Source organism: Fusarium sambucinum, chromosome I, assembly GCF_050947815.1.
Source record: "Fusarium sambucinum isolate potato_lamoka chromosome I, whole genome shotgun sequence".
NCBI classification, from domain to species: Eukaryota; Fungi; Ascomycota; class Sordariomycetes; order Hypocreales; family Nectriaceae; genus Fusarium; species Fusarium sambucinum.
In genome coordinates this window covers 11,025,803-11,047,728 of record NC_139294.1, presented here as the reverse complement: position 1 = coordinate 11,047,728, position 21,926 = coordinate 11,025,803, and the positions used below count along the sequence as shown (strand labels likewise).

Genomic DNA, 21,926 nt, shown 5'->3' with positions numbered 1-21,926 from the left:
CTGCGCCCGCCTCACCCACTACTTACTTTATTCTCGTCCCTCCCGTCAAATTTCTTCTTCCACCTTTTACCTCCTCAACATCATCCGCCGGTCAGACCACACTCGACAACCATGAGTGCGCCCGACGAGAAGCAACAGCTTTATGATCTGATTGACGTCTTCTTTAGCCGAGACCCGGCAGACGAGGTGGTATCGTCGCTTGAGAAGCTGCTGACTGCCCGTCCGGCGTTCGAGGAGCCTGAGAGCGATCTAGACAGCACCAAAGACTTTCGGTATGAGTGTGCTACGAGAATCCAGCAAGAGATTCGCAACCTCCACCAACAATTTCGACTACAGGCAATCCATGTGTCCACCATTCTGCTGGTTCCCAAGGAATCTCTAGAGGACGGCGGCTTCCTTGCCTACAACCAGCCGGCAAGCACTCTACACAAGAATTTGACAAGTGTGGCTAGCCTCCTCCGACATTGTGAGTCATTCATTCCCTCCCTTCTTCATGTTATGTGCTAACTCTTTCAAGTCCACCTCAAGTCTAGGGAAGACCGCTACCTTATTCCTCACGAAGCCACTACGGTTGAGGAAAACGCATGCCTCCGTCGCGATGAGCATGGATGTGCTTTCATGGCTACCGCTGACCCACGCGTGGCCCGAATAGTTCCATTTTCATGGAACAATAACAAAGCCAATGTGCATGAGACGAAACAAGTCCTGGGCGCCCTCAAAGCTTTCTTCAGCGATACGATCTGCGACAAGTTGGGTGGCCTTCTGGCCAACCCTGACGACCTCGGCAGTTCAGAGAAACACTGGAACATGATCGCTTTCAACATCCAACTCCTCAATTATTGGTCCATTGCCTGTTGTGGGTTGAAATGCTTGGGCATTAGGCCCAAAGCCGCTCAGGATCCTGATTCTCCGGACTCGGTAGAGGACTCGCCAAAGGTTTCGGATGAGACAGAGTGGGAGGTTGTCATTCAATTCCAATGGCTTAATCGTCGATGGGTGAAGCCGAACGTTGAAATGGACATCATGGCTGGCAACGAGAGCATGCAGAAGATGGCGGAAACGCAAATCAATTACGAGAAGGCGTGGCGCCCTCCTCCCACTCCTCGGCACGGTGACGGGGCAATCGGTGCCGTCCGTGTCGACATTCACGCGCCTCTCATCTCTGGACAAACCTTCACTTTCACAATGTCGGAACAAGACGCCATCAACTGCAAGATGGCTCTGGACCTGCGCTGGTATCTCGTCTCCATCGAGGCGATGAGCGGTGCAGCCAGCTATCCTCGACTTCTTCCTCCCGCCGATGGCAGTGATGAAATCGGACAGCAGGACACAGACGATACCGACTCGGACTATTGAAGCATAACCTTCGTCCAGCTATGTCTTAGACTAGATTACCAAAGAGATGGCCGAAGGACCATGAACTATGTAGCCTAAATCGACTACTAATTTCGTCCTTTATCATTCCAGTGACCAATTGTGATGTTCTTTAGCCTTGTCTCTCCTATCACTAGGAATCTTCTTTTAGAATCGGTCTTAATCTCCCTCAGTGAAGGTATGGCTGTTTACAAGAGCAGGATCAATCTTTACTTCACAGGTAGATACAGTGTTCCACTCAGAGATCCCTGTCGGAACATATTGTGATCTAAATCGTCATTATCATCAGGGTACAAGAAAAGTTAGGTATTAGGAGCATAACAGACAAATTATTAGGCTGCTTTATATTATTTAGGCTATACTTCTTAGGTTATTTATTTTTATCGTCTAAACCTTGAAGGTCAATTCTGCTGCTTACCTGCATTGATGACGGAGCCTCAGGCATCAGTACGTACCTGCCCCGACTTGCTCAGCCTGATTCTCTTCTGGATTATATAGTACGCAAGCACCCATGCACAGCTGCTGTCGCCCAATTTCATTTCATTCATCCATGGTAGGCCTCCCTCTCGGTCGTTTCACTGCTCTACGATTCCAGATATGTCATCATTTGGCCGGCTTCAAGCTGCGCTCGCTTCTGCGACAAATGAGTTAACGATTGCAGCAGCCAACATCAATTTCGATTTCACGCTGGTTAAATGCGAAGCGCCCAAAGAGTTCGAGCCCCTCGGGAGTGCTCTATCCCAAACACGAAAAGAAAATGCGGAGGGCGGGACAGCGCACATAACGGCTCGCAGACTTGGTGCTCTATTCGAGGGGATACTTCCGCCGACACCTACACTTGTTAACTCCTATGGCACTCGTGTCTCCGAGATCGCCCAAGCCGCCGAACAGGAAAGCTCCCCGAAAATAAAAGAGAGCCTATTCGCAGCCCATGTTGGCGCAGATGGCACCTCTATCTGGGCTGCCGCGACATCTTCTCCAACCGCGTTGCATATTCAGCTTCTGGCATGTATGCTAGCTCGTCTCTGGAACGCTTCTGAAGCAACATCAATATGGGTCGAGCTTGTTAAGGAAAGGAGAAAACAGATTGAAGGCCGGTGGAACGATGAAGAACCTCTTCCTTTTTCCACAGTTGCTGCTGCAGCTCAGTCAGACATATCTCGCGCTAGTCTTGCTGAGTGGGATGCAAGTGTTCGATCCTGGCTCCAAACGGCAGACCGGTTCAGCAAGCAACGCCAAGACAAGCTTATGGACCTTCTTGAGAAAATCAATCTTCCTATCAATCATGACACAGTCTACTCGAGTGTCATGTCAGCTTGGAAGTCGGCCGTAGGGACTATGGAAAGGCTCGTCAAAGGAATGCCCCAGGCAGTCAATGAAGGGTCATGTCTCCTCGCCCTGAGCTCCTGGCACTTGTATCCTGATATTACTGTTGAGGGATCAGATACGTTACCTCTACAGTTCTCGGATCCGTTGATTCAGTCTGGTGGGTTCTTGACCCTCGGGCTTGTCCGTCCACGAGCCGGCGATGTTCATGGCGTTTTTTGGTCTTTGTCACTGGCCCATCTGAACTTTTATGGACGCCCAGTCGCTAGACAAGCCAGGTTTGACTCCGGTTCTCGGAAGATTTCATTTGACCAGTTCACACAGGCGGTCTACGGTTCTCTCTTGGCCCATTGGAATTCCACAGGTACATTGGCAGAGCATCCTTCTCGCATCCTTATTGCAATGAGAAAGACAATAGAGCGACAGATCTCTAATTCTCCCATTACTGCCGCTGAGCTACGTTGCCAGGAAGAGTTGCGAGATCCTTCTTCTGCTATAAATATCCTTTCGAAATCAGCAGCCGCTCACCTAGACGCACAACCTTTCCCAGGCGATATTATTCACAAACTATTGAGTCTTGGTGCAAGACGTGCGCCCACATTCATACCTCACGCGGGATCCAGACCATTCCTTGGACTCGGTGATGTCGGAGATCTTTTAACTAAGCTCAAAGGCCCAATCGAAAGAGTGGCTCTACTTCGTCGAATCGCTTCCTTTAGTAGTTATGATCCTGACGCATACATCATTCGGTATTTCGACGAAGATTACTCCCCGATTTCACCAGGTAGAGAGACTCGATATTGCGGGTTCGCCAGTGCACAACCCCGCCGCAACCAAGATGGCCTCACATCAACACATAGCCAATGGGTCCCGAGATCATTTATCAGCAGATATCAATATCGAGGAGAAGTAGTCACTAAAATGACGCCATCGGACTCCTTGGACCTTGCCTCGCCCTTCTCAGTCATCACAATGAGAGCCACAGGCCCTGCCGGAGAGGAAGTTATGCAGGACTTCCATGTTGCGTGCGGTGCAGAACGCAGTGCCGCCATTTTCAAGAAGCAAGATCGAAATGGATATTCAGCAAATACCCCGGCGGTAAGGCCATTAAGTATGGGAGACATCGAATGGTGCTTAGAGTCCGACATGTTCGCTCCAGAAAAACTACTCGATATGCTCGATGCAGACCCGGTACCTCCAAGCTTGACCTTGAAAGCGCTGGCCATGGCACATAAGATTTACCGAACTCTTCCGGACGCGGTCATTTCTACTCGTTCTTTAGAGTCACCTTTATATGAAGCTAAATGGGTCGAGTCTCTCATATCTACAACAGCCGACATGATAAAAGCCAAACCTCTGGTACCTGAACTGAATCTCAGCAACTCGCTATCATGTGTGGCATATCTAGAGGGTGGCTTTGACCTGGAGCCAGGAAGTTTAGAGCGGGTATTTGCTCTCGCTTTTGAAGAAAGCATATACTTCTCCATGAAGGCATGGCGATAACCAGAACATGGACACAACTTCTACATTGTGCTAACAATTTACATCAGCTCGCTTGCGATCCTTGGGATTCTCCAGAAGCCCATGAACTTAAGAGATTCACGGGCAATGTTGGAAGATCCGGTGTCACGCTTCTCGTTCCACCCAAAACATCGATGGTTATGGAGCGGGAGGAAACATCTTGGCGACTGATGTCATCTTCAGAGTTTGATGGAACGTCGCAGAATTGTTTTTCCAAAACGTCCATGCACCTATCCTTTACTGAGTACTATGTTCCACTTGTTCAATCTGACGATGTCCAGGAGCAAAGCAGCCAGGTTTTCTTGCTTGAATCCGTTGTCTCTGTGTATGACTCGGGACGCTGGATTGGAGACGTTGACGTGCTGAAATGTCTCGCCAGCCCTTTCCTCATCTACACCGTGGACAACGGCTGCCAAGGACAGCATTCAGATCGCCAATTCCAAGGAGTGTCATCTCTAGAAAGATGGGATGATGTTCTGGACCCTCCTCCTGGAGATTGTGTGATTAGAGCACAGGGCTGTTGGCTAGCGCGCTTAGCAATTGTGACCATTTTTATTGAGGCTCGAGGAGACCCAAGTGGCGAAGGTATCGCTATTCTCTCGAACAACACTTGCTGGCAATGCTATGGGCCTTCTACAACGTTTTCGCAAAGCCAGTCAAGTGTTGAAGGAAATTATCTACAAACACTACGCATACCTAGTGTTGGTCAAGTCATAGTATTTTGAGTTTCTTTGACCAAGTATGATAGGGTCATCTATCAATACAGTATATCTATCACTGATCCTCTTGACGATATACCAGACCGAAGACAATTCATACAGTGGTTCTGCGAGTTGGTCTGTTACCAATTGGTGGTATACGGCACTTGACGACTGGACTAGTCCCTTGCAATGTAAGGGAGATTAGTCAGCTGTAATTTGGTACCACAAGTCAGCATCAGCACCATCCTTCCTGGCGGATACAAAGGTAATGTATCTTACTTGATGTAATTTTTCAACCGAATTTCTCTACTAAAATTAAATCAATTCTTCTTTCTTGTTCCAGAATCTTGGACCGGATGAACAATGTCTCCATGGCTCGAAACAACGGACCAACTACAGCCCGAGCACTGGAGTTATTTCTCTTTTGGGCCATAGTCCACGGACACGGGCCTCGGTTCAGGGTCCGACGGAATGGCGAGATTTTCTATACATAACGACGACGACTCTACATCGAACAGCGACCGAATCAATTTACTATTCATCATCAACATTATGTCAGAGCTACTACTTTCACAGCCCCTCCAGCTAAAATGCGGTCTCACCCTCCCTAACCGCCTCATCAAAGCCGCCCTGGCTGAGGAAATGGCCGATGGTCAAAATCTTCCCACGACAGCACAGATGGAACGCACATATGGTGCTTGGGCAGAAGGAGGTTGGGGTATGGTCATGACAGGAAACGTTCAAGTCGATAACAAGTATCTCGGTGGTTTTGGCGACTGCTCCATCAGCACCGACCTCCCTGAAGAAAAGGTCCTGGAAGCCTATAAGAATTTTGTTGGTGTTTGTCGTCGAAAGGGGACCCCTACAATCATGCAGATCAACCATCCCGGACGCCAATCACCGCTTGGAGCAGGAAAGAAAGCATTTATGGATAAGAATATCGCTCCTAGCGCTGTTCCGATGAAAATGGGCGATGATATCATTTCAAAGGTTATCTCGTGTGTTGTTTTCGGTACACCAAAGGAAATGTCCGTCGCAGAAATCGAAGATGTCGTTCAGCGCTTCGCTAAAACTGCCCGTATCGCATCAGAGGCTGGTTTCGATGGTGTTGAGATTCATGCCGCGCATGGATATCTTCTATCTCAGTTCTTGTCGGAAAAGACTAACAAGAGAACCGACGAGTACGGAGGAACACCAGCAAAGAGGGCAAAGATCGTTGTCGATATCGCCAGAGCCATTCGTGCTGCGACACCAGCGAGTTTCTGCGTTGGTTTGAAGTTCAACTCTGCCGATCATCAGTCTCCAAAGGAACTTGAGGAGTGTCTAGAGCAGATGGCGCTTATTTCAGACGTTGGATTGGACTTTTTAGAAGTCAGTGGCGGAAGCTATGAGGACCCAACTGTAAGATCGATCTACCCTTCTTACCCTTCTTACCCTCATACTAACAATGATTTAGATGTTCACAGGAACAGGCGAAAAGAAATCCGCCAGCACAGCAGCACGAGAATCCTTCTTCCTCGAATTCGCCCGTGAGATGCGCGCCAAAGTTCCCAATATCCCATTAATGGTAACAGGAGGGTTCCGTACTCGCGCAGGCATGGAAGCTGCTCTGAGTGAAGGCGCATGCGATCTCATCGGTCTTGGAAGACCTGCCATCGTCAACCCCTTCTTGCCAGCGAATATCATCTTGAATAAGGAAGTCAAGGATGATGATGCTAGGGTTTTTGCAAAGAGGATTCAGACGCCCTGGATTTTGAAGAAGTTTGGACCAAAGAGTATTGGATCTGGTGCTGAGATTGTAAGTTTGCTCTTATGTTTAATGGGAATGTTGGCTAATGATTTTTAGATTTGGTATAGGAAGCAGTTGCAGGCGATTGGGAGGTGAGCATTAATTCGAGAGTGGTAATTGTGCTTTTTTAGATCCAGTTTATCTTTTATACTATATAATCAGAGTAATCAATAGAATCTTCTTTGTCAGTCATCTCTTGATGTTTCCAACAATGCCATACATGATCATGAAATCTCGCGTTCATCGTTGTGACTCTCAAAGCCCATCACCTTGTAAACAGCCACCTACTATCTCATCTTCAAAGCAATATCCAACCCAAGCGGCTTTCTTAAAAATCCCTCTCTCGTCTCCATGACCCCCTGCCTCAACTCAGGCACATATCGCCTCGCCCATGTCGCCGCGATCAACTTCATCTCCATCTCAGCCACATTCCTTCCCACGCAAGCTCTAGGTCCGTGACTAAACGGATTGAACGCTGTCTTTTGTAATTCCGTGGGGTTCTCCCAGCGCTCTGGTCGAAAGTCGTCCGCATCGGCACCCCATATCTCTTTGGAATGGTGCAGCGTATACGTCGGGACGCTAAGGACACTGCCTGGTGAGAAATAGTACCCTTTGATGGTGACGCCGGGTGAGTTGGGTGGAATTTGACGTGGAAGGCCGATGCCGGATGTTGAATGGTAGCGAAGGGTTTCGTTGATGACATTGGCTAGGTAAGGTAGATCGCGGACCATGTCGTACGTGGGCACTTCCACTTCTGATGCGATGGCGTTGTCGAGTTCAGATTGCAATTTCTCAAGAACGCCTGGAGTTCGAGTGACGTGATAGAGTAATGCGCATGACGAATTAGACGTTGTATCACTTCCAGCGATGAGCTGTGTTAAAGCTTCGGCAGTCAATTCTTCACGACCCAACGGCTCGCCCTTTTCATCTCTTCCTTCCATCAGTCGCGCGAGAAGGTCTTTTCGTTCAATAGATGGTGGATTATCGAGCCTGTTCTTGACGCGCGCGATAGCGATTCCTGCAAGGTTCTTGACAGCGTTAAGTCCATTGCTGAAAAATGGATCAGGGAACCACTGGGCATAAGGCTTCAACTGAGGAAAACAGCCCAGCGTGGCACTGACTTCACCTCTTCTGTTCAGAATCTCAATGGCGGAGGCATAAATTGGCGCGCTGTCGGGTGTGTCTCTCACTTCGGCTACGTCAGCGCCGTTGGCGAGCATTCCGAAGGGTACTCCGAATGCGAGATCGCCGATGACATCAAAAGCAAGGTAATTGAACCATGGGAGGCAATCCATAAGGGCTTGTCGTTTGCCATTCTTGTCGGTGGTTTGACCCGATGCGACGAGCTTGTCGAGCTGCTGGACAAAAAGTTCGAGATTGGCGTGGATGTATGGTTCGAATTGACTGATGGACTTTGCGGAGAAGACATGTGAGATTAGCTTGCGCTTACGCGTGTGCTCTGCGCGATCGCGGGTGTTGAAGAGACCTCTTCGAATGGAGACGAACGCGTCATAAAACTCACTGCAATCCGTTAGATCCGAGCGTCGTTAATTGAGATGAGTACTCACGACTTCAAGAAACCATTTCCGTGACCATAAATTATCGCGATGGCTTCCACGTCAGCGATAGAAGTGTGGTTTGGCTGGATGCGAATGACAGGGCCAAGTTGCTTGTGAATCTCATCCACGACGCGATATCGCTCGCCTCGTCTGCAGACGTAGAGAAGCCATAGATTTGAGAACTGCGCGGGGAAAGGCGCTGGGATATTTCGAAGATGGCCGTATGTTATGAAATATGAGTAGAGGTATGAAGCGACCACGAGGCCTGCGGCGATGGGGAGAGACCACCAGGTGAAGAGGAGGTCGACGATTGCCATGACGTCGTGGACTGGCTGATGATGGTGATTCTGTAGGTCTCAAAAGACGCCCCGGGTCTGTAGTGCACTGTGGGAGTCATCTTAAATGCCCGCATTGTTAACTTCTACCACCAAGACTAGTGTAGGTCACCCCGCATTTGGGCGGCAGTCACGGATAGCTTTGCTAGAAGGATGGGAATATCGTCAAGATGGTATCCAGTATCCAATGACAGGCACTCGATTTGGAGTCAGCCGGAATCTCGGAGTTTGAGCGAATCACAAGCTTGGGACACATTCCCCAGAATCCGAGCTAAGATAAGATTACTGGTAAGACCGCTGAGTGGTCTTTGCGGGTGTGTCTTGCATGGAAGTTACCCTGCAGCATGGTCAAGATGACATGTAGGGCTGTGGTATTGAGTCATTTAACCAATTTATTTGTTACTCTCAATTCAGATTAATTCTCTGTTATTCTCGGCGATAAATGATCAGGTGTACCTAGGCTTCTTTCTTTGTGTGGTGAGTTGTTTGTTTGAACATCACAATTGTTAACTTGTTCAATTTATTCGTCCGTGGTGCATGACTGCTCACATTTACAAAGCCACCATCAAACAATCCTATTACCCTGATACCCCAATAACACTCGGAAAGATGAAAGCCTACATAATTAATTAGGTTCATCATTTATCCGACATTCTTTTCATCATTACTTCTGCTTGTGAGGCTGTCGGGTAAGTCGCGTGACTTCGGAACAGGACCTGGAATATGGATTATCCGTCTTCTTGGCGCGCCTAGCTCGGCTGCTCGGCAAACAGTTGGTCCGCGCAAAACACCAAAACACGCGACCATTTCTACATCGCCAACTTTATGCACCTGTCAACCCAAACACAGCCGTAGGGCAGTGCAATATCATCCGAGATAAACAACGCATTGATCATGTCAAATCTGAAATCGGAAACAATTTGTCACGGTACCATCTGCGTCTGTCCGGCCCTTGGCTCCAACAAGGACCGATCAACCGAGAGTCTAGATGGTAAAGATGACCATAAAATCTATATAATGCCCTATATTTCACACGAGTCCAGATGGTACAAGTCGTCGTAATACGAGATTTCAGCCAAGAAAATACACCACCGAAATCTGAAACTTGGAGAAATCTGTCAGTCAGCTCCGCACGGAAGCTCCAACAGCCGGCTTGGTATGTAATAATGGACAATACAATTACCTTAAAAAACATAAACTGCAACGGTACACATTCTCTTGGTGTTTTGTTTTCGAAACCTCCCCCTTTCCCCTTGTAGCGCTAACCCAGCCTGTGATGTTGCTGGCTTGTCGCTGTACAGGGATCATCTGTTTGATCTCCCGTCTCACAATGCCACCTCAAGCAGCACCCGGTTTCGCCTCAAAACTGGTCTGAATTGGCGGTATCTCAGCTGAATAGTTGCTCCCATACTATAGGTACAAACAATTAGTTCTTGAATTCCAGTCTCCATATCTTTCGCGACATCTGCCGTCTTATCTCTGTTTTTTGCCCTCTCTTTCTTTTCTTTCTTTCTGCACGTTGATCTGGAATCACGCAGCGACTTTCATTTCTTTTATTTGGGTGTGATAATTCTATTTTATTCTTATTCTTACAATCCTTTTTTTATTTGGTTACATTTTTAATTTGTAATTATACGACAATCACTCAGCTCTGGTAGCATTTACAATTCGACAACAACCGTCTAAAAAAAGGATTCGAAACACCCGACGACCCTTTCTTCTCTCGCTCCAATGGATAATAAGGCTATCGAACTACAACTGTCCCGAATCATTTCTGCAGTAGAATCTACAACCATCTTCACAACGATTATTCCGAAACCGACTGCGAAAGCCGATGGTACTGCCACTTCCGAGATCCCTGTCGTGACGGTCACGCAGGAAGCCAGTCAATCAGATGCCAGCTCGGGAGGGTTACCTGGAGGCAAGATCTTTGGAGCTTTGGAGATTATCATTGCTCTAGGAGTATTGGGTATGTCTATCAGCAGTACCTGAAGCCGCAAAAAACTAATTCTATACTAGTTGGTGTTTTACTCATGATTATGGGAATTATCCTCTGCGATCGACGAAGAAAATCCAAGAAGAGAAAGCGTGCATCTGCCAGAGTTCAAAAGAGAATGACAGAAAAGAGCGAGCCACCATCCGAGACCAGCAGCCAACGCAGTCGATCACCGACGGATCCGCGGTCAGTTGAAGCGGTATGGCCTCGGATGGCAGAGCAGAATCAGACAGTTCGCGAATATTGGAACAACGATACATCACAGCAGAATCAAGCTTGGCAGCAGGGACCAGGAGGCATGCCACCACCGGGACAAATACAAGGACAAGGACAAAACCCCGGGCAATATAGATATCAATAACCTTGAATGAAAGAATGTCTGTCGCTGAGTTGCAACAGATCTGTTTGTTTATTCTGTGAAATGAAACTTGGTTTGGGGGTGGAAATGCGTGATACTGTCGACCAGAAACATCGGCAGCTGGAATCACAAAACAGGACTTGGATCAGTTTATACTACGTGGATCAGAGTTCAAACTGTTTGTTTTGTACTCAATAGTTTCGAAGGCCTAGTGAAACCGATGCCTGCTGTCTCGGACATAAGTCATTTCCATCCCCGTCTCTGCCATGTCGTTTAATGTTCGCGTCATGAGCTATGCGTAGTTGTTTGAGTCCTATCTTGTGAACCGGCACAAAATTCATGCCTAATTCCAATGGCTCGAAATCAGGCAGATATGCATAAACAAGCGTACATGTTACTGCACGGTTGGTGACACAAGGCTGGCGCTTAGGATCCCCCTTCAGAAAAAATTTCCTTTCTGTTGAGCAAACTGCACCTTCTCCAGTTCAACAAATTGATAGAAATATGCCGAAATCTATTCAACAACTCGAAATATCCTGAACTTCCCTCCCAAGACCAGCCCTCCTGATAATTTTACCATTCGGATATCTGCGTCACCGTCACGATGGGTTTATATTGTGTTCCTGAATCCATCAACACCCTCTGTCAGGCCGATGTCTATGACGTCGCTTGGGAAACGAAAGGTCAACTAGCTGTATCAGCTTTGTATGAATGTTTGGTAGAATGGAAGGCAAGGGAAACAGGCCAAAGAATGGCGCAAGAAAGCCTCACGTTTTCCAAGAAGCAAAAAGCCATATCAAGTATGATTCGACTCATCCAGCGAAAAGAAATTCGAGTCTCCGAAAGAGCATTCAACAACCATCCGCACTTTATGTCAAAATTCATGCGGGTAGGGTTGGGTATGGCGACCCCTACTGTGTTGTATGATCGTCAAGCTATCGAACGAGTTGGCGAATTGCTCAACCCGACTGAGCAAAGAATGTGCATCACGAACATCATGGGTATCCAAGAATCTGTGCACGGTAGCTTTGGTAGCTACGTTCATCGCTTTGTTCGGAAAGAGATGGAGCCCTTCGATGACCGTGGACAAGATTGGCTCGGGAACTATCACTTCTTTTACGTTTGGCGCCCTGACACCGACTGGCATAAAGACTTTGAGGAAAGAGAAGCCGAAAACCCTCTTGGAGACAGCTTTGGTGGATATCATCATGAGCTCTCGACGCTATGCCTACACATGCGGACCGACAAAGCGGCGTTGAGAGACCTATGGGGACATGGACACAAGACTGTGTTCCATCTTCTCATACCAGCCTTCCAGCCAATTGTGGTAGACGCCAAGTTCAGGTTCCACTCAGACCTGTTCCCATTAATTGTTACCGGAGCTAAACATCAAGGCATCAACCTGGTTTGGCTAGCACTTCGTCAAGGTAGAGAGTATATGGGCCTGGAACCACTTCGTCAATATGAAGGACATATGGGCGTGCAACTCCGGTCTGTGAGCGTCCTACCTGAGAAACTGGATACGCTAGATCGCCTTCTAATGAGTAATTTGTGGCGTTGGGTTATTGTTGTTGTATTTCTTGATATAGCGACTGGGCTGCCTTTTTACACGCTCGCCCTAGCAGTCGCCATGTGCACCTTACCTCCTCCAACGGGAGCAAGGCGTATTTACAGATATACTCACAAACCATTTGTAAAGGTTTTAGGAGAATTTCTGGATTTTGAAGATTCCGGTTCAGTTGAATGACTGCAAAAATCTACCATGACTTCTAGTCGAGCTATGTACGTATTCAATTGATACTTGTTAGAAAATTCCCATTTCTATACGAAACATAATATTAGGTGATGTCTAATGTATTCATGTAACCCTCATTGAAGTAAAGTGATGTTTATATTCGGCAGAAAGCCTAGTTTAGCATTGTTTCAGTGACATCGACTGGTAAGTGGACCTTCGATTCAGTTGAAGGCACGTAGTCAAAATAAAATGAAAAATTTGAATTAAACTCATAGACTACAAGGGTAACTTTACCGGTCGTGAGTTTCGTGGTAGGAAGATCTGCGAAATGGTGGTACAAGGTAAGATCGGCTTCCTCGGTGCTGCTAGACTATGGCTCATGTGACACATTGGCCAAGCACTGCAAAAAGAATCAAGATGGACGTTCGAGAACTCTGAATCGAGAAATTGTGTCTACCTGTTAATCTTGCCTTGCCGTATCTGACCTCCCTTCTCGGTCGAACAAAGCCGGAGTGAGGCTATCGCCGAGCAACATGGTGCCATATATGCACACTGATCAATAGCTCCATTCCTAATGGCTGCACCACTTACCCGCACCCGGTCCCAACTTATCCTTGTAGTGTACCTGACAGCCGGTAATCTTTCTTTTTCTTTTTCTTCCATGACATGATCTCTCAACACCATCAACGCCAACAGTGCAGCATCTAAGACAAAATACCTCAACAAAGGGTGTGCATGCGGGGAATTTGGAGTCCGCCGATTGACATGGCCGGGTGAAGGGGAGGACAACAGAAGCCACATGGTTTGTTCATGTGTTTGCTTCTATTCTTCTTTTGATAATGGGATGGATTGGCGTTTCTTGGCTCTTGGCTTTTGTATATAAGACGACGCTTTCACCCCGCTTTTTAACATTTGTCTTTCCCCTGCAAGATCTAGTCTTGGCTCTTTGTCTAGCAAGATTCGATTGCCTATCTGGATAACTCTCGTACAAAGCCGACATTCGCGTCTATCATGCCCTTCACGTTCTTCAAGCCCAAGATGCCTTCACTCAGCGCTCCTGCAGTCTTGTCGCCAGTCTTTTACCCTTCCGTTACTTCTGAGTTTGAAGCTGCGAACCAGAAGTTCGCTGCCACGTTTACTCAGTCTCATCTACCTGGTTTACCCCGCCGGTAAGTGCGCGACAACAATCATGGACTAGAAGGGTCTGACAAGTATTAGAAAGGTCGCAGTGGTAGCATGCATGGACAGCAGATTGGATGTAGAAAAAGTCCTCGGCTTAGATATCGGTGATGCGCACGTCATCAGAAATGGTAACTATCTCCAATCTCGATATATGTTGCAAAACTGACATGGATGTCACAGCCGGCGGTCGCGCGGTAGAAGCGCTACGATCAATCCTGATTTCTCAGCAATTACTTGGAACGCGTGAGATAATCATTATGCACCATGTAAGACAACCCAACCTCTCGGGAGAGACAGAAAAAAAGAAACGTGGTCTCGATCATCGGACCAGATTGAACCGGCCCGGCTGACCCCACGCTTAGACCGGCTGTGGAATGCAGAGCTTCTCCGACACGGATTTCCGAGCCAAGATCCGGCAAGAGATGCATGAAGATGTGGACCATATGGCTTTTCTTCCCTTTTCTGATTTGCGACAGAGTGTTATTGATGATGTTGCTTTTCTGCGAAAGAGTCCTTTGATCTTGGATGTTCCTATCACTGGGTATGTGTATGATGTCAAGACGGGCCGGATTGAACAGGTTGAAGAGAGGGCAGAATCTGAGTGTTCCAGCCCTTGAGGATTGACTCTAAGAATTATTTGCTGGCGTTGAGGGATATCTGTTTGTATTACAACATATGATGGAGTTCAAGCAATATATAGCGAGCGCGTATTGACATTGTCTTTCTAAGTTGGCAAATGCAAGACAACTAGTCTTCTGTGAGAATGGAACGTAGCACTGAGTAACCTGAGTGAAGTTCTGAAACTGACCCGGCATCTAGATGGTGTCGTGCGTGTATGCGTTCCGGGTCCCGTACTTCTGATGTGTCACAACCGGCAACAGCCGAGTGCCATATCGTACCATACCATATGCTTCTCCCTACATGATTCGCTTCTGAAATATTGATTTCATATGCAAGAATAAATCCATCAACCATGCAGCAAATACGAGTATAGTCATGACTGTAGCCACCCAGGCTATACCATCTGATTCAAACTCTTCACCAATATACACCGTGGCAATTGTAAAACCAACATTCGGGAAGACAATCGCCCACCAAGGAAGGGTAAAACTCATCTTGGATTGAGATTTATCGCCACTGATTTTAGATACCAAGATGGGAATATGTGCGACTGCCGCGATTGCGAAAAGCCAAAAGGTAAACAGCCAAAGGAATACGCCGATCCACAACGCCATGACATTTAGTGTCTCAGCTGCAGTTGGGTGCTTTGCAAAGTATCCGTACCCATCTGGGATTGCTTTGGCGCATCCGATGAGTGCTATGATGGTATAACCCGCCGAGCCCACAGATATAAATAGCCCAGGTCTAAGATTGACAGGACCGAGGCCATTGACAAGCATGTTACCCACAAAGTGGGGGAGAAAGAGAAGACACAATATCCATCCGAGCCCTTCGAAAGCGATGCCAGCAACGAGTATTGGCACTCGCTGTGGAGGAGGTTGGTCAGCGGCTATCACAGAAGCGACAGTACCAGTGAGCATGGCATTGTAAATCATCAAAAACATTGGAGAGCTCATGCTACCAGGTGTGAAGGGAGCAATGGAAAACATGACGACAAAGATGACGATATTGTATGTCAGTGTGATTGCGCCGTAGGTCCAGAAGAGAATTCGGACAACACCAACGAGCCAGGAACCAGTATGAGGAACGCCAAAAGCCTGAATGCCCATGATGATGGTTGCCATTGAGAGCCACAGGGATCCAGTAAAGTAGGCTTCCGGAGGTTTGGTGATCGATTCGCGAAAGCTTGAGGGCTTCCGCATGAAACGATAAATCATGGCTGAGATGAAAAGGATGAATAAGACCAGATTGAGTATGAAAACAACGACTCCAATGGTCTGTAAGCCGTGGAATTGATAGGGTGTCTTTGATAACATGAGGGCTACGCCACCAGTGGATTGAGTGCATGTGAAATTCCCCCATGAGAAGCGATCGACTAGTGAAGCATCTTTCGAGTTTTTGTCTCTAGACTCTGCATCATTGGCCTGGAGGACAGCTTCTGACGTGACATTTTGTGTCTGCTCTTGTTGCATAACGATTGCAGGATGAGAGAAATGTGGAGTGTAGGGAGATGGTAGAAAAGGTGGAGAGGAGAAGTCACCCTAGCTAAAGACATGCCCCAGAGAAAGACAATCTGACCAATCACATAGCATGAAAGTATCTCTCAGTTAACATTGAAAATACCCACATCTTTACCACTAGCAGGGGTACCTCACAACTCAAGCTGGAGGCATCTCTGCGTCCAGATATGTCTGTTGCCAATCACTGATCGGGCTTTCTTACTTATAGATCTCCCGAGTATCACGGTACAAGAGTGTGAGTCTTCGAGATTGTAGATAGACATATAAATTATTCTACCTAGATAATACATAAAAATAATCCATAACGAAACAACATCAGGTTTGATGATGGTGGTTCAATCTGGTTAATGAAAGAAATAAAGGCTGATAGTACCCTTCGTTCATCAGAGATATCCGCTCCCTCACTCTAGGGACAGCCTCTTAGTTCTTATCAAGAACATAAAACTCAACAGTGTAGGGCTGGACAATGCGGGTCCAAGTGGTCAACCCTCCCAACTGAGTGTGTGGGATATTGGTAGTGACGTCGACAGACTGGGGGTTCTTGCCTTCCTCAGTCGGGAGCTTCGCCCAAGTGATATCCCAGATGATGGTGTCGCCTGCGTTGTGGGAATCAACAAGCTTGATGAACTCGCTGTCGAAAGAAATCTTGACTGTCGGGAGTGGGACAATCGCACCCGCCTGAGGGGCAGGGACTCTAGCCGAGATACGGTAGGTGGCCCCCGTAGTGAGAGGAACATTGATAGGAGGCAACACACTTCCAATGATACGACCTCCATCGGTCTGTGTATCAGTCTGCCCATCAGTCTGGCCATTGGTCGAAGTAAGACCGTTCTTTGGCTGTTCAGCAGGCCCGACACCGGCAAGCAAGTACTTGATGGGGATGTTGTACACATCATTGGCAGTTTCAAACAAGACGCTCTTGCTGTTGAGCCAAGAGAGAGGAAGCTGGATGGGGACTTTCAAAGTCGCATCGATCTGCTTGGGAGATGGTGGGGGAAAGTGTTCGGGGAGAAGCAACGGGAAAGCTCTGAGAGAGAAGCGAAGTCCTCCGGCCCAGTCTTCGCGTTGGATAAAAGCTCCCGCGAGATAGCCGGGAACCTTACCCTTGGCTTCGAGAAGAAGGGTCTTGGACCATGGGGAATAAGTGACAGAGATGCCAGACTCAGGGAAGGGAACGAGGGCAGCCATTGTAGGGTTTTGAAAGTGTCGGTTTGTTGGTGTGTGTGATGTAACTTGAATTGTTGGATTGATGCTGTGTCTAATTTGAAGGAGGATATCGCCCTTCTTATAGATAATCGTGAGAGGAAATTCTTATGTCAAATGAACGTACTGTCAGGCGCTGCGTTCTATCAGCTATAGTATGTCGTGATCGACAAAAAGGATGTCGTTTCACTTTCTCAAAGACATATTTTGAGTCTAGACCTCATAGAATACTGTCATGTTCTGACTGCTTTGAGACAGAGGCAGCCACCATATTTGTAAACGCCATTTGTGGAAAAGGTTCACTTCCACATGAAGCTGGCCACGATGGCTACGGTGACATGGAGTCAAATGATAATGAAGGGCATGGATTTCACTTTTGTGATGAATAGCGTTTGGCATCTTTGCGATTTCTGATTTCACCCTAGTTCTAATTTGGTTCTGTCAGCCAGCCACAAGCATCGCTCAGTGTATGTGATATTGTAAAGAATGCTGACGTATCACAACATCCAGAACGCCATCGTTCGAGTTACTGTTCGAAGATTCTCACGATGGCTTTGAGACATACACGAATAAGTTGAATACCCTTGCTTTGTGGTTGTGATTTTGTTCATGGGTATGTGATGAGATGCAGCACATCTTTCAGCCGCAGTATGGCGAACGCCAAAGTTCAAGACATGAACCATATCCAGCCCAATTGAGGTTTCTCCTCCAAGCCACTGTAAGTCTGGATCTTGATCATCCAATCAACACCTAAAAGCATGCGACTGAAGATCCAATGATGATGAAACTTGGCAGAGACACAACGGCGAAGGCTATGTCGAGGCTGGATGAAGAATTTCTATCACATCCGTAGGCAGCCATGTGGAGTAATCATCTCATCTTACTAGTATTTAAATCTTGTTCCCAATTGAAACTGTTGATTTGGTTATTGAATATCGCTCATTGCTTCGGTATTGTAGATCTTACGACGTAGTATTCCAATTCATCGACTATTAACTCTTCGCTCCGTTCCTCTCTAATCCACTTATTGTGCCAAGGATGTATAAACTCCAAATCCCTTCTTGCAAATTCGTCCATGCAATATTCCACAACGTCGTCACTCACCAATGTTAAGCCATCACCTATACTTTCCACAAACACCCTCCATGCTTCCTTCCTTTTCCCACTATCCCCCTTAGTATGCACTCCGAGCAGAGTATTTTCCACGTGAGTTGCAATACGATCGTGATATTCTGACGCTGGTGAAAACATCTTGTGAAGGCAACGCCCTCTGTTTGTCTCGCCATTGATCAGTACTATATCAAATCGTTCGCTTGACTCTTCAGGAGCTTGAACAGCCAGGGTACGGCTCAACCGGTCATGTACAAGTAGACCAACTATCCGATAAGCGGTGACAAGATTTAAAACAGCCACAATGGCATGAGGCATCGTAATATCAGGGGTAAAGAGTCCCTTGGGGGAGAATTCCTTGGAGTCATCTTCTCCAAAAGCTAACACCATGGGGTGGTGCCAATCGTGTGTCGAAGACAAAGTGTCCCTGAATCGACCCAGTAGGCCCAATATCTTCTGCCACTCTGACTCAAATTTGACGGGGCCACCAAGCATAGATAGAGCCCAAAGACATTGAATAAGAAACCATGAATTCAAAGCGAGAGTAACATCTCTTATGTCAGCTTGGGCTTGAGACGAAACATCGTATCGCCTTTCATCACTTGCTTTATGTAGCCGGGTTAAGATGTATCCGATTAAATCCGGGCACCTTGGTTGAAGCATTACCCATGGTGCTCTTCTTACGAACTCTCGAAACATAGCAGGAATGGCATCAATGAGACGACCAATTGGTAATTTGTCCAGAAGATCAGAAATAATAGTGAATCGAGGGGCCTCGTGCACAATCCCTTCAAGGAATCCCAATCCCAAATGCTTTGAAGGGACTTGGTTAGCCTGAGGATGTCTCCAATACGAGTGAGAGTAGAACAAGCCAGATTTCTGCCAATCCTCAACTGTTCGCAACATGCTGTTTTCGAAAGTCAGGTTACCATGTCTCCAACTGTAGGTGATCGTCAAGGCTCTCTTCAATTCCATGGAGTATGTGTTGAGCATGGTATAACGTATTTTGCTTGTTGTTGTGACAGGAATTCCATGTTGCTCGACGTATAGAAACCGAGATCTGATCAGATGGCCTCCGAGTAACCTGTGAATCTGCTCATTTGAAGACCAGTGACAAGCACTTAAACACTCGCGGCCGATTTGTGTATCCATGATGAAGTCGAAAGCAGATCTGTGAATAAACTCGACTTTCTTGGCGTCGTAATGACCCAGTTGTGGATTTTCCGGATACATGCTCAAGCTAACCAAATTTGGAGCCGTTACTATCTCAAGTAAACCACGACTGACCAATCGTAGTCGGGACTCCACGCTTGCGCATCTGGCCTGAAGATCGTTTGCATGCATGTATCGACCCGAGTCCAATATTGATGCCAGTGGTTCATCCTCTAGAGCGGTGGCCATAACAAGTAACGTGTGTATCAAATGCGGCTCATACCCATTGTTATTCAGATGCCTTACAAGCACTATGTCGCCACCTTGAGCAGAATCCACATCCTCTTGAAGCTTGTTGGCTGTGATAGCTAGGCTAAAATAGCGTGATGAATCGTTTCTGAAGCTTGATAGTTCGGCATCGTCTCCTGGTCGCTCCCACATGTCGATAAAGAGATCGTGTAAATCTGATGGAGTTTGTGCCAGCCGCTCTTTTATTTCGTTGACGCCTGCTGTTCCAGAACGAATTGCTCGATTGAGGCTATCGAGTACCAAAACAACCCAAAGGAACACACCGTTTGCTTTCTCTACGAGGGTTCGTAGAATGTCAACACGGTAAGAAGAATCCAGCCCTGATGGTTCGAGCTTTTGCTTCGCAAAGCAGTAAATATCTTTATAAGTAAGCAGATGAATTCTTAAGCGGGACCGTCCTTCAAAAAATAAGCAGAACGGATGTTCTTCCCTGCTGGATGCACATATTTTGACATTGTTGAGACGTAGCAGATCGTGGATGACCTGAGCGTTTCCCCTATCACGCCAAGGTAAGCGCTCCATCTCTCTTGCCTCATCCAGACCGTCCAAGAAAATGCAGAAAGCATCGCCTGAAGAATTGATTGAGTAATATAAGGCCTCTCTTAACTCATTGAGGTTCCAATCCCCACGGGCTCGCTTGTCAGAAACATTTTTCTGATCTTCCCACAGTCGCTGAGCGAGGTGAGGATTCTTGCAGAGCACTTGATGCAAAAGAGAAAGCAACATACCCTGTATGTTATTCTGTAGCGATTGGCCCGGCTTCCAGAAGAAATGGCCGATGATGCGCAGATTGCCGCTCGTCATCCGCATATTCTGCTGCCACACCTTCAGATGTTCTCTTGTGAGTGCATTGGTTGCGAGAAACTTCATAAGCGAGCTCTTGCCAGAGGCCGGTTTGCCACTGATCCAAAATAAGTTCGACTCAGATTGTAACCAAGCAGGAAAGCCGTCAGGGTCTAGTGAACTTGCGGTTGAGACTGACTCTGACGTATTGTCTATAGATACATCATCATGAATATCGTCTTCGTCTGTTTCTTCGTTATCGAACATCATATCTTCTCGTTCTTCACAGCCGCGTAAATGATTTCGACTAGAATGGGACGTGTTCTCAAACACCCAAGAAAAGGTTCCGGGATAGTTCCCAGATACTTGATTCTTGCGGCTGTTCATCTCGGAGAATCTGAGACTTTCTAGTAGTTGTTCATGACGCCTCTTCAAGTCTTTGTTTAGCTCATGTCGATCTGAATCTTGAAAGCGTTGAGACATTGACTCGTGCATGTTCGAAACAGCGCCCTGAGTGGAAACGAGACCTTGATCTATGACCGTACGCGTTTTTTCGTGCTCTTGAGTAACTCGACTTCTTATCTCGAGTGAGGAGATCGAAAGATCGGATACCTTGGTACACCCATCAGCCAGCTTTGTGATGAATGATTGCAGATCTGCACTGAGTTGATGGAAGTTTTGGTTTGACTGGATTTCTGCAGCTTGAACTTGGTTGCATACGCGATGAAGAGTGATACCATGGAGAAGTCTTTCATATCTTTTGAGATCATCCTCAAGGCTTCCGAGTTCCTTGGAATGCCACATAGACGCTATGGCTTTCGTCACCATTCGCATCTTCCCATGGATTCCACGTTTAGATGCATCGTCGATATGAAGATCGGAGAATTTAGATTGCAGCTTGGCAATGGAGTCTTGTAGCTTTCGGCCAACTTCGATGATCTGTTGTTGGTCACTGTTCAACCATTGAGCTTGAGCGGTTGCTAAAGCTGAAGTCTTCATCTGTCTGAAACAACTCCCCGTACTCTTGAGGTATTCTTCTAGTCTCGGGTCGGGAGATCGGCCATCACGAACTTGACAGTACCCTTGGAGGATGTCTCGGCAGAAAGTTGCGATCTGTATCGCGCTACATAAGAAGCCCACACCAGCTATTGCGGCTTCGGCGCCGGACATTGTTAAGTGCTTCGATGATGAAGATATTAGATGAACAAAGCTTCCTGAAAGATTATGGCGATTGCACTGTGCATTGATATTTGAGAATAACTTGAGTAAAAACATAGGTTGAAAAGAAAGCTCGGAAGAGGATGCGGGGTTCTGTTGAAGATGCCAAGTTGCGGCTGAGCAAGGCAACCTAC

At 47.1% G+C, this 21,926-nt stretch overlaps 10 protein-coding genes across 10 annotated transcripts; 6 read left to right on the top strand and 4 right to left on the bottom strand.

Annotated features, from left to right (window-relative positions):
- Positions 1-111: 111 nt before the first annotated feature.
- FSST1_006310 (uncharacterized protein) lies at positions 112-1,356 on the top strand (the record flags this gene model as incomplete). Its single annotated transcript, XM_083232666.1, has 2 exons — positions 112-466; positions 518-1,356. The coding sequence occupies 2 exons, from the start codon at positions 112-114 to the stop codon at positions 1,354-1,356; spliced, it is 1,194 nt and encodes a 397-aa protein (XP_083089740.1).
- Positions 1,357-1,971: 615 nt separating this feature from the next.
- FSST1_006309 (uncharacterized protein) lies at positions 1,972-4,946 on the top strand (the record flags this gene model as incomplete). The annotated part of the gene is made up of 2 exons (XM_083232665.1): positions 1,972-4,146; positions 4,251-4,946. The coding sequence occupies 2 exons, from the start codon at positions 1,972-1,974 to the stop codon at positions 4,944-4,946; spliced, it is 2,871 nt and encodes a 956-aa protein (XP_083089739.1).
- Positions 4,947-5,474: 528 nt separating this feature from the next.
- On the top strand, positions 5,475-6,807 carry FSST1_006308 (NADH:flavin oxidoreductase/NADH oxidase family protein; the record flags this gene model as incomplete). Its single annotated transcript, XM_083232664.1, has 3 exons — positions 5,475-6,323; positions 6,379-6,720; positions 6,769-6,807. 3 exons carry the CDS (start codon positions 5,475-5,477, stop codon positions 6,805-6,807), a joined length of 1,230 nt encoding a protein of 409 aa, XP_083089738.1.
- A 191-nt stretch (positions 6,808-6,998) lies between these two features.
- Positions 6,999-8,587, bottom strand: FSST1_006307 (cytochrome P450; the record flags this gene model as incomplete). Its single annotated transcript, XM_083232663.1, has 2 exons — positions 6,999-8,232; positions 8,280-8,587. The coding sequence occupies 2 exons, from the start codon at positions 8,585-8,587 to the stop codon at positions 6,999-7,001; spliced, it is 1,542 nt and encodes a 513-aa protein (XP_083089737.1).
- Positions 8,588-10,336: 1,749 nt separating this feature from the next.
- Positions 10,337-10,962, top strand: FSST1_006306 (uncharacterized protein; the record flags this gene model as incomplete). The annotated part of the gene is made up of 2 exons (XM_083232662.1): positions 10,337-10,574; positions 10,625-10,962. 2 exons carry the CDS (start codon positions 10,337-10,339, stop codon positions 10,960-10,962), a joined length of 576 nt encoding a protein of 191 aa, XP_083089736.1.
- A 601-nt stretch (positions 10,963-11,563) lies between these two features.
- On the top strand, positions 11,564-12,706 carry FSST1_006305 (uncharacterized protein; the record flags this gene model as incomplete). Its single annotated transcript, XM_083232661.1, has 1 exon — positions 11,564-12,706. One exon carries the CDS (start codon positions 11,564-11,566, stop codon positions 12,704-12,706), a length of 1,143 nt encoding a protein of 380 aa, XP_083089735.1.
- Positions 12,707-13,705: 999 nt separating this feature from the next.
- FSST1_006304 (carbonic anhydrase) lies at positions 13,706-14,493 on the top strand (the record flags this gene model as incomplete). The annotated part of the gene is made up of 4 exons (XM_083232659.1): positions 13,706-13,863; positions 13,913-14,004; positions 14,057-14,142; positions 14,239-14,493. 4 exons carry the CDS (start codon positions 13,706-13,708, stop codon positions 14,491-14,493), a joined length of 591 nt encoding a protein of 196 aa, XP_083089734.1.
- A 300-nt stretch (positions 14,494-14,793) lies between these two features.
- On the bottom strand, positions 14,794-15,969 carry FSST1_006303 (voltage-dependent anion channel; the record flags this gene model as incomplete). Its single annotated transcript, XM_083232658.1, has 1 exon — positions 14,794-15,969. One exon carries the CDS (start codon positions 15,967-15,969, stop codon positions 14,794-14,796), a length of 1,176 nt encoding a protein of 391 aa, XP_083089733.1.
- Positions 15,970-16,437: 468 nt separating this feature from the next.
- On the bottom strand, positions 16,438-17,205 carry FSST1_006302 (uncharacterized protein; the record flags this gene model as incomplete). Its single annotated transcript, XM_083232657.1, has 1 exon — positions 16,438-17,205. One exon carries the CDS (start codon positions 17,203-17,205, stop codon positions 16,438-16,440), a length of 768 nt encoding a protein of 255 aa, XP_083089732.1.
- A 954-nt stretch (positions 17,206-18,159) lies between these two features.
- FSST1_006301 (uncharacterized protein) lies at positions 18,160-21,744 on the bottom strand (the record flags this gene model as incomplete). Its single annotated transcript, XM_083232656.1, has 1 exon — positions 18,160-21,744. One exon carries the CDS (start codon positions 21,742-21,744, stop codon positions 18,160-18,162), a length of 3,585 nt encoding a protein of 1,194 aa, XP_083089731.1.
- Between the last annotated feature and the right edge of the window lie 182 nt (positions 21,745-21,926).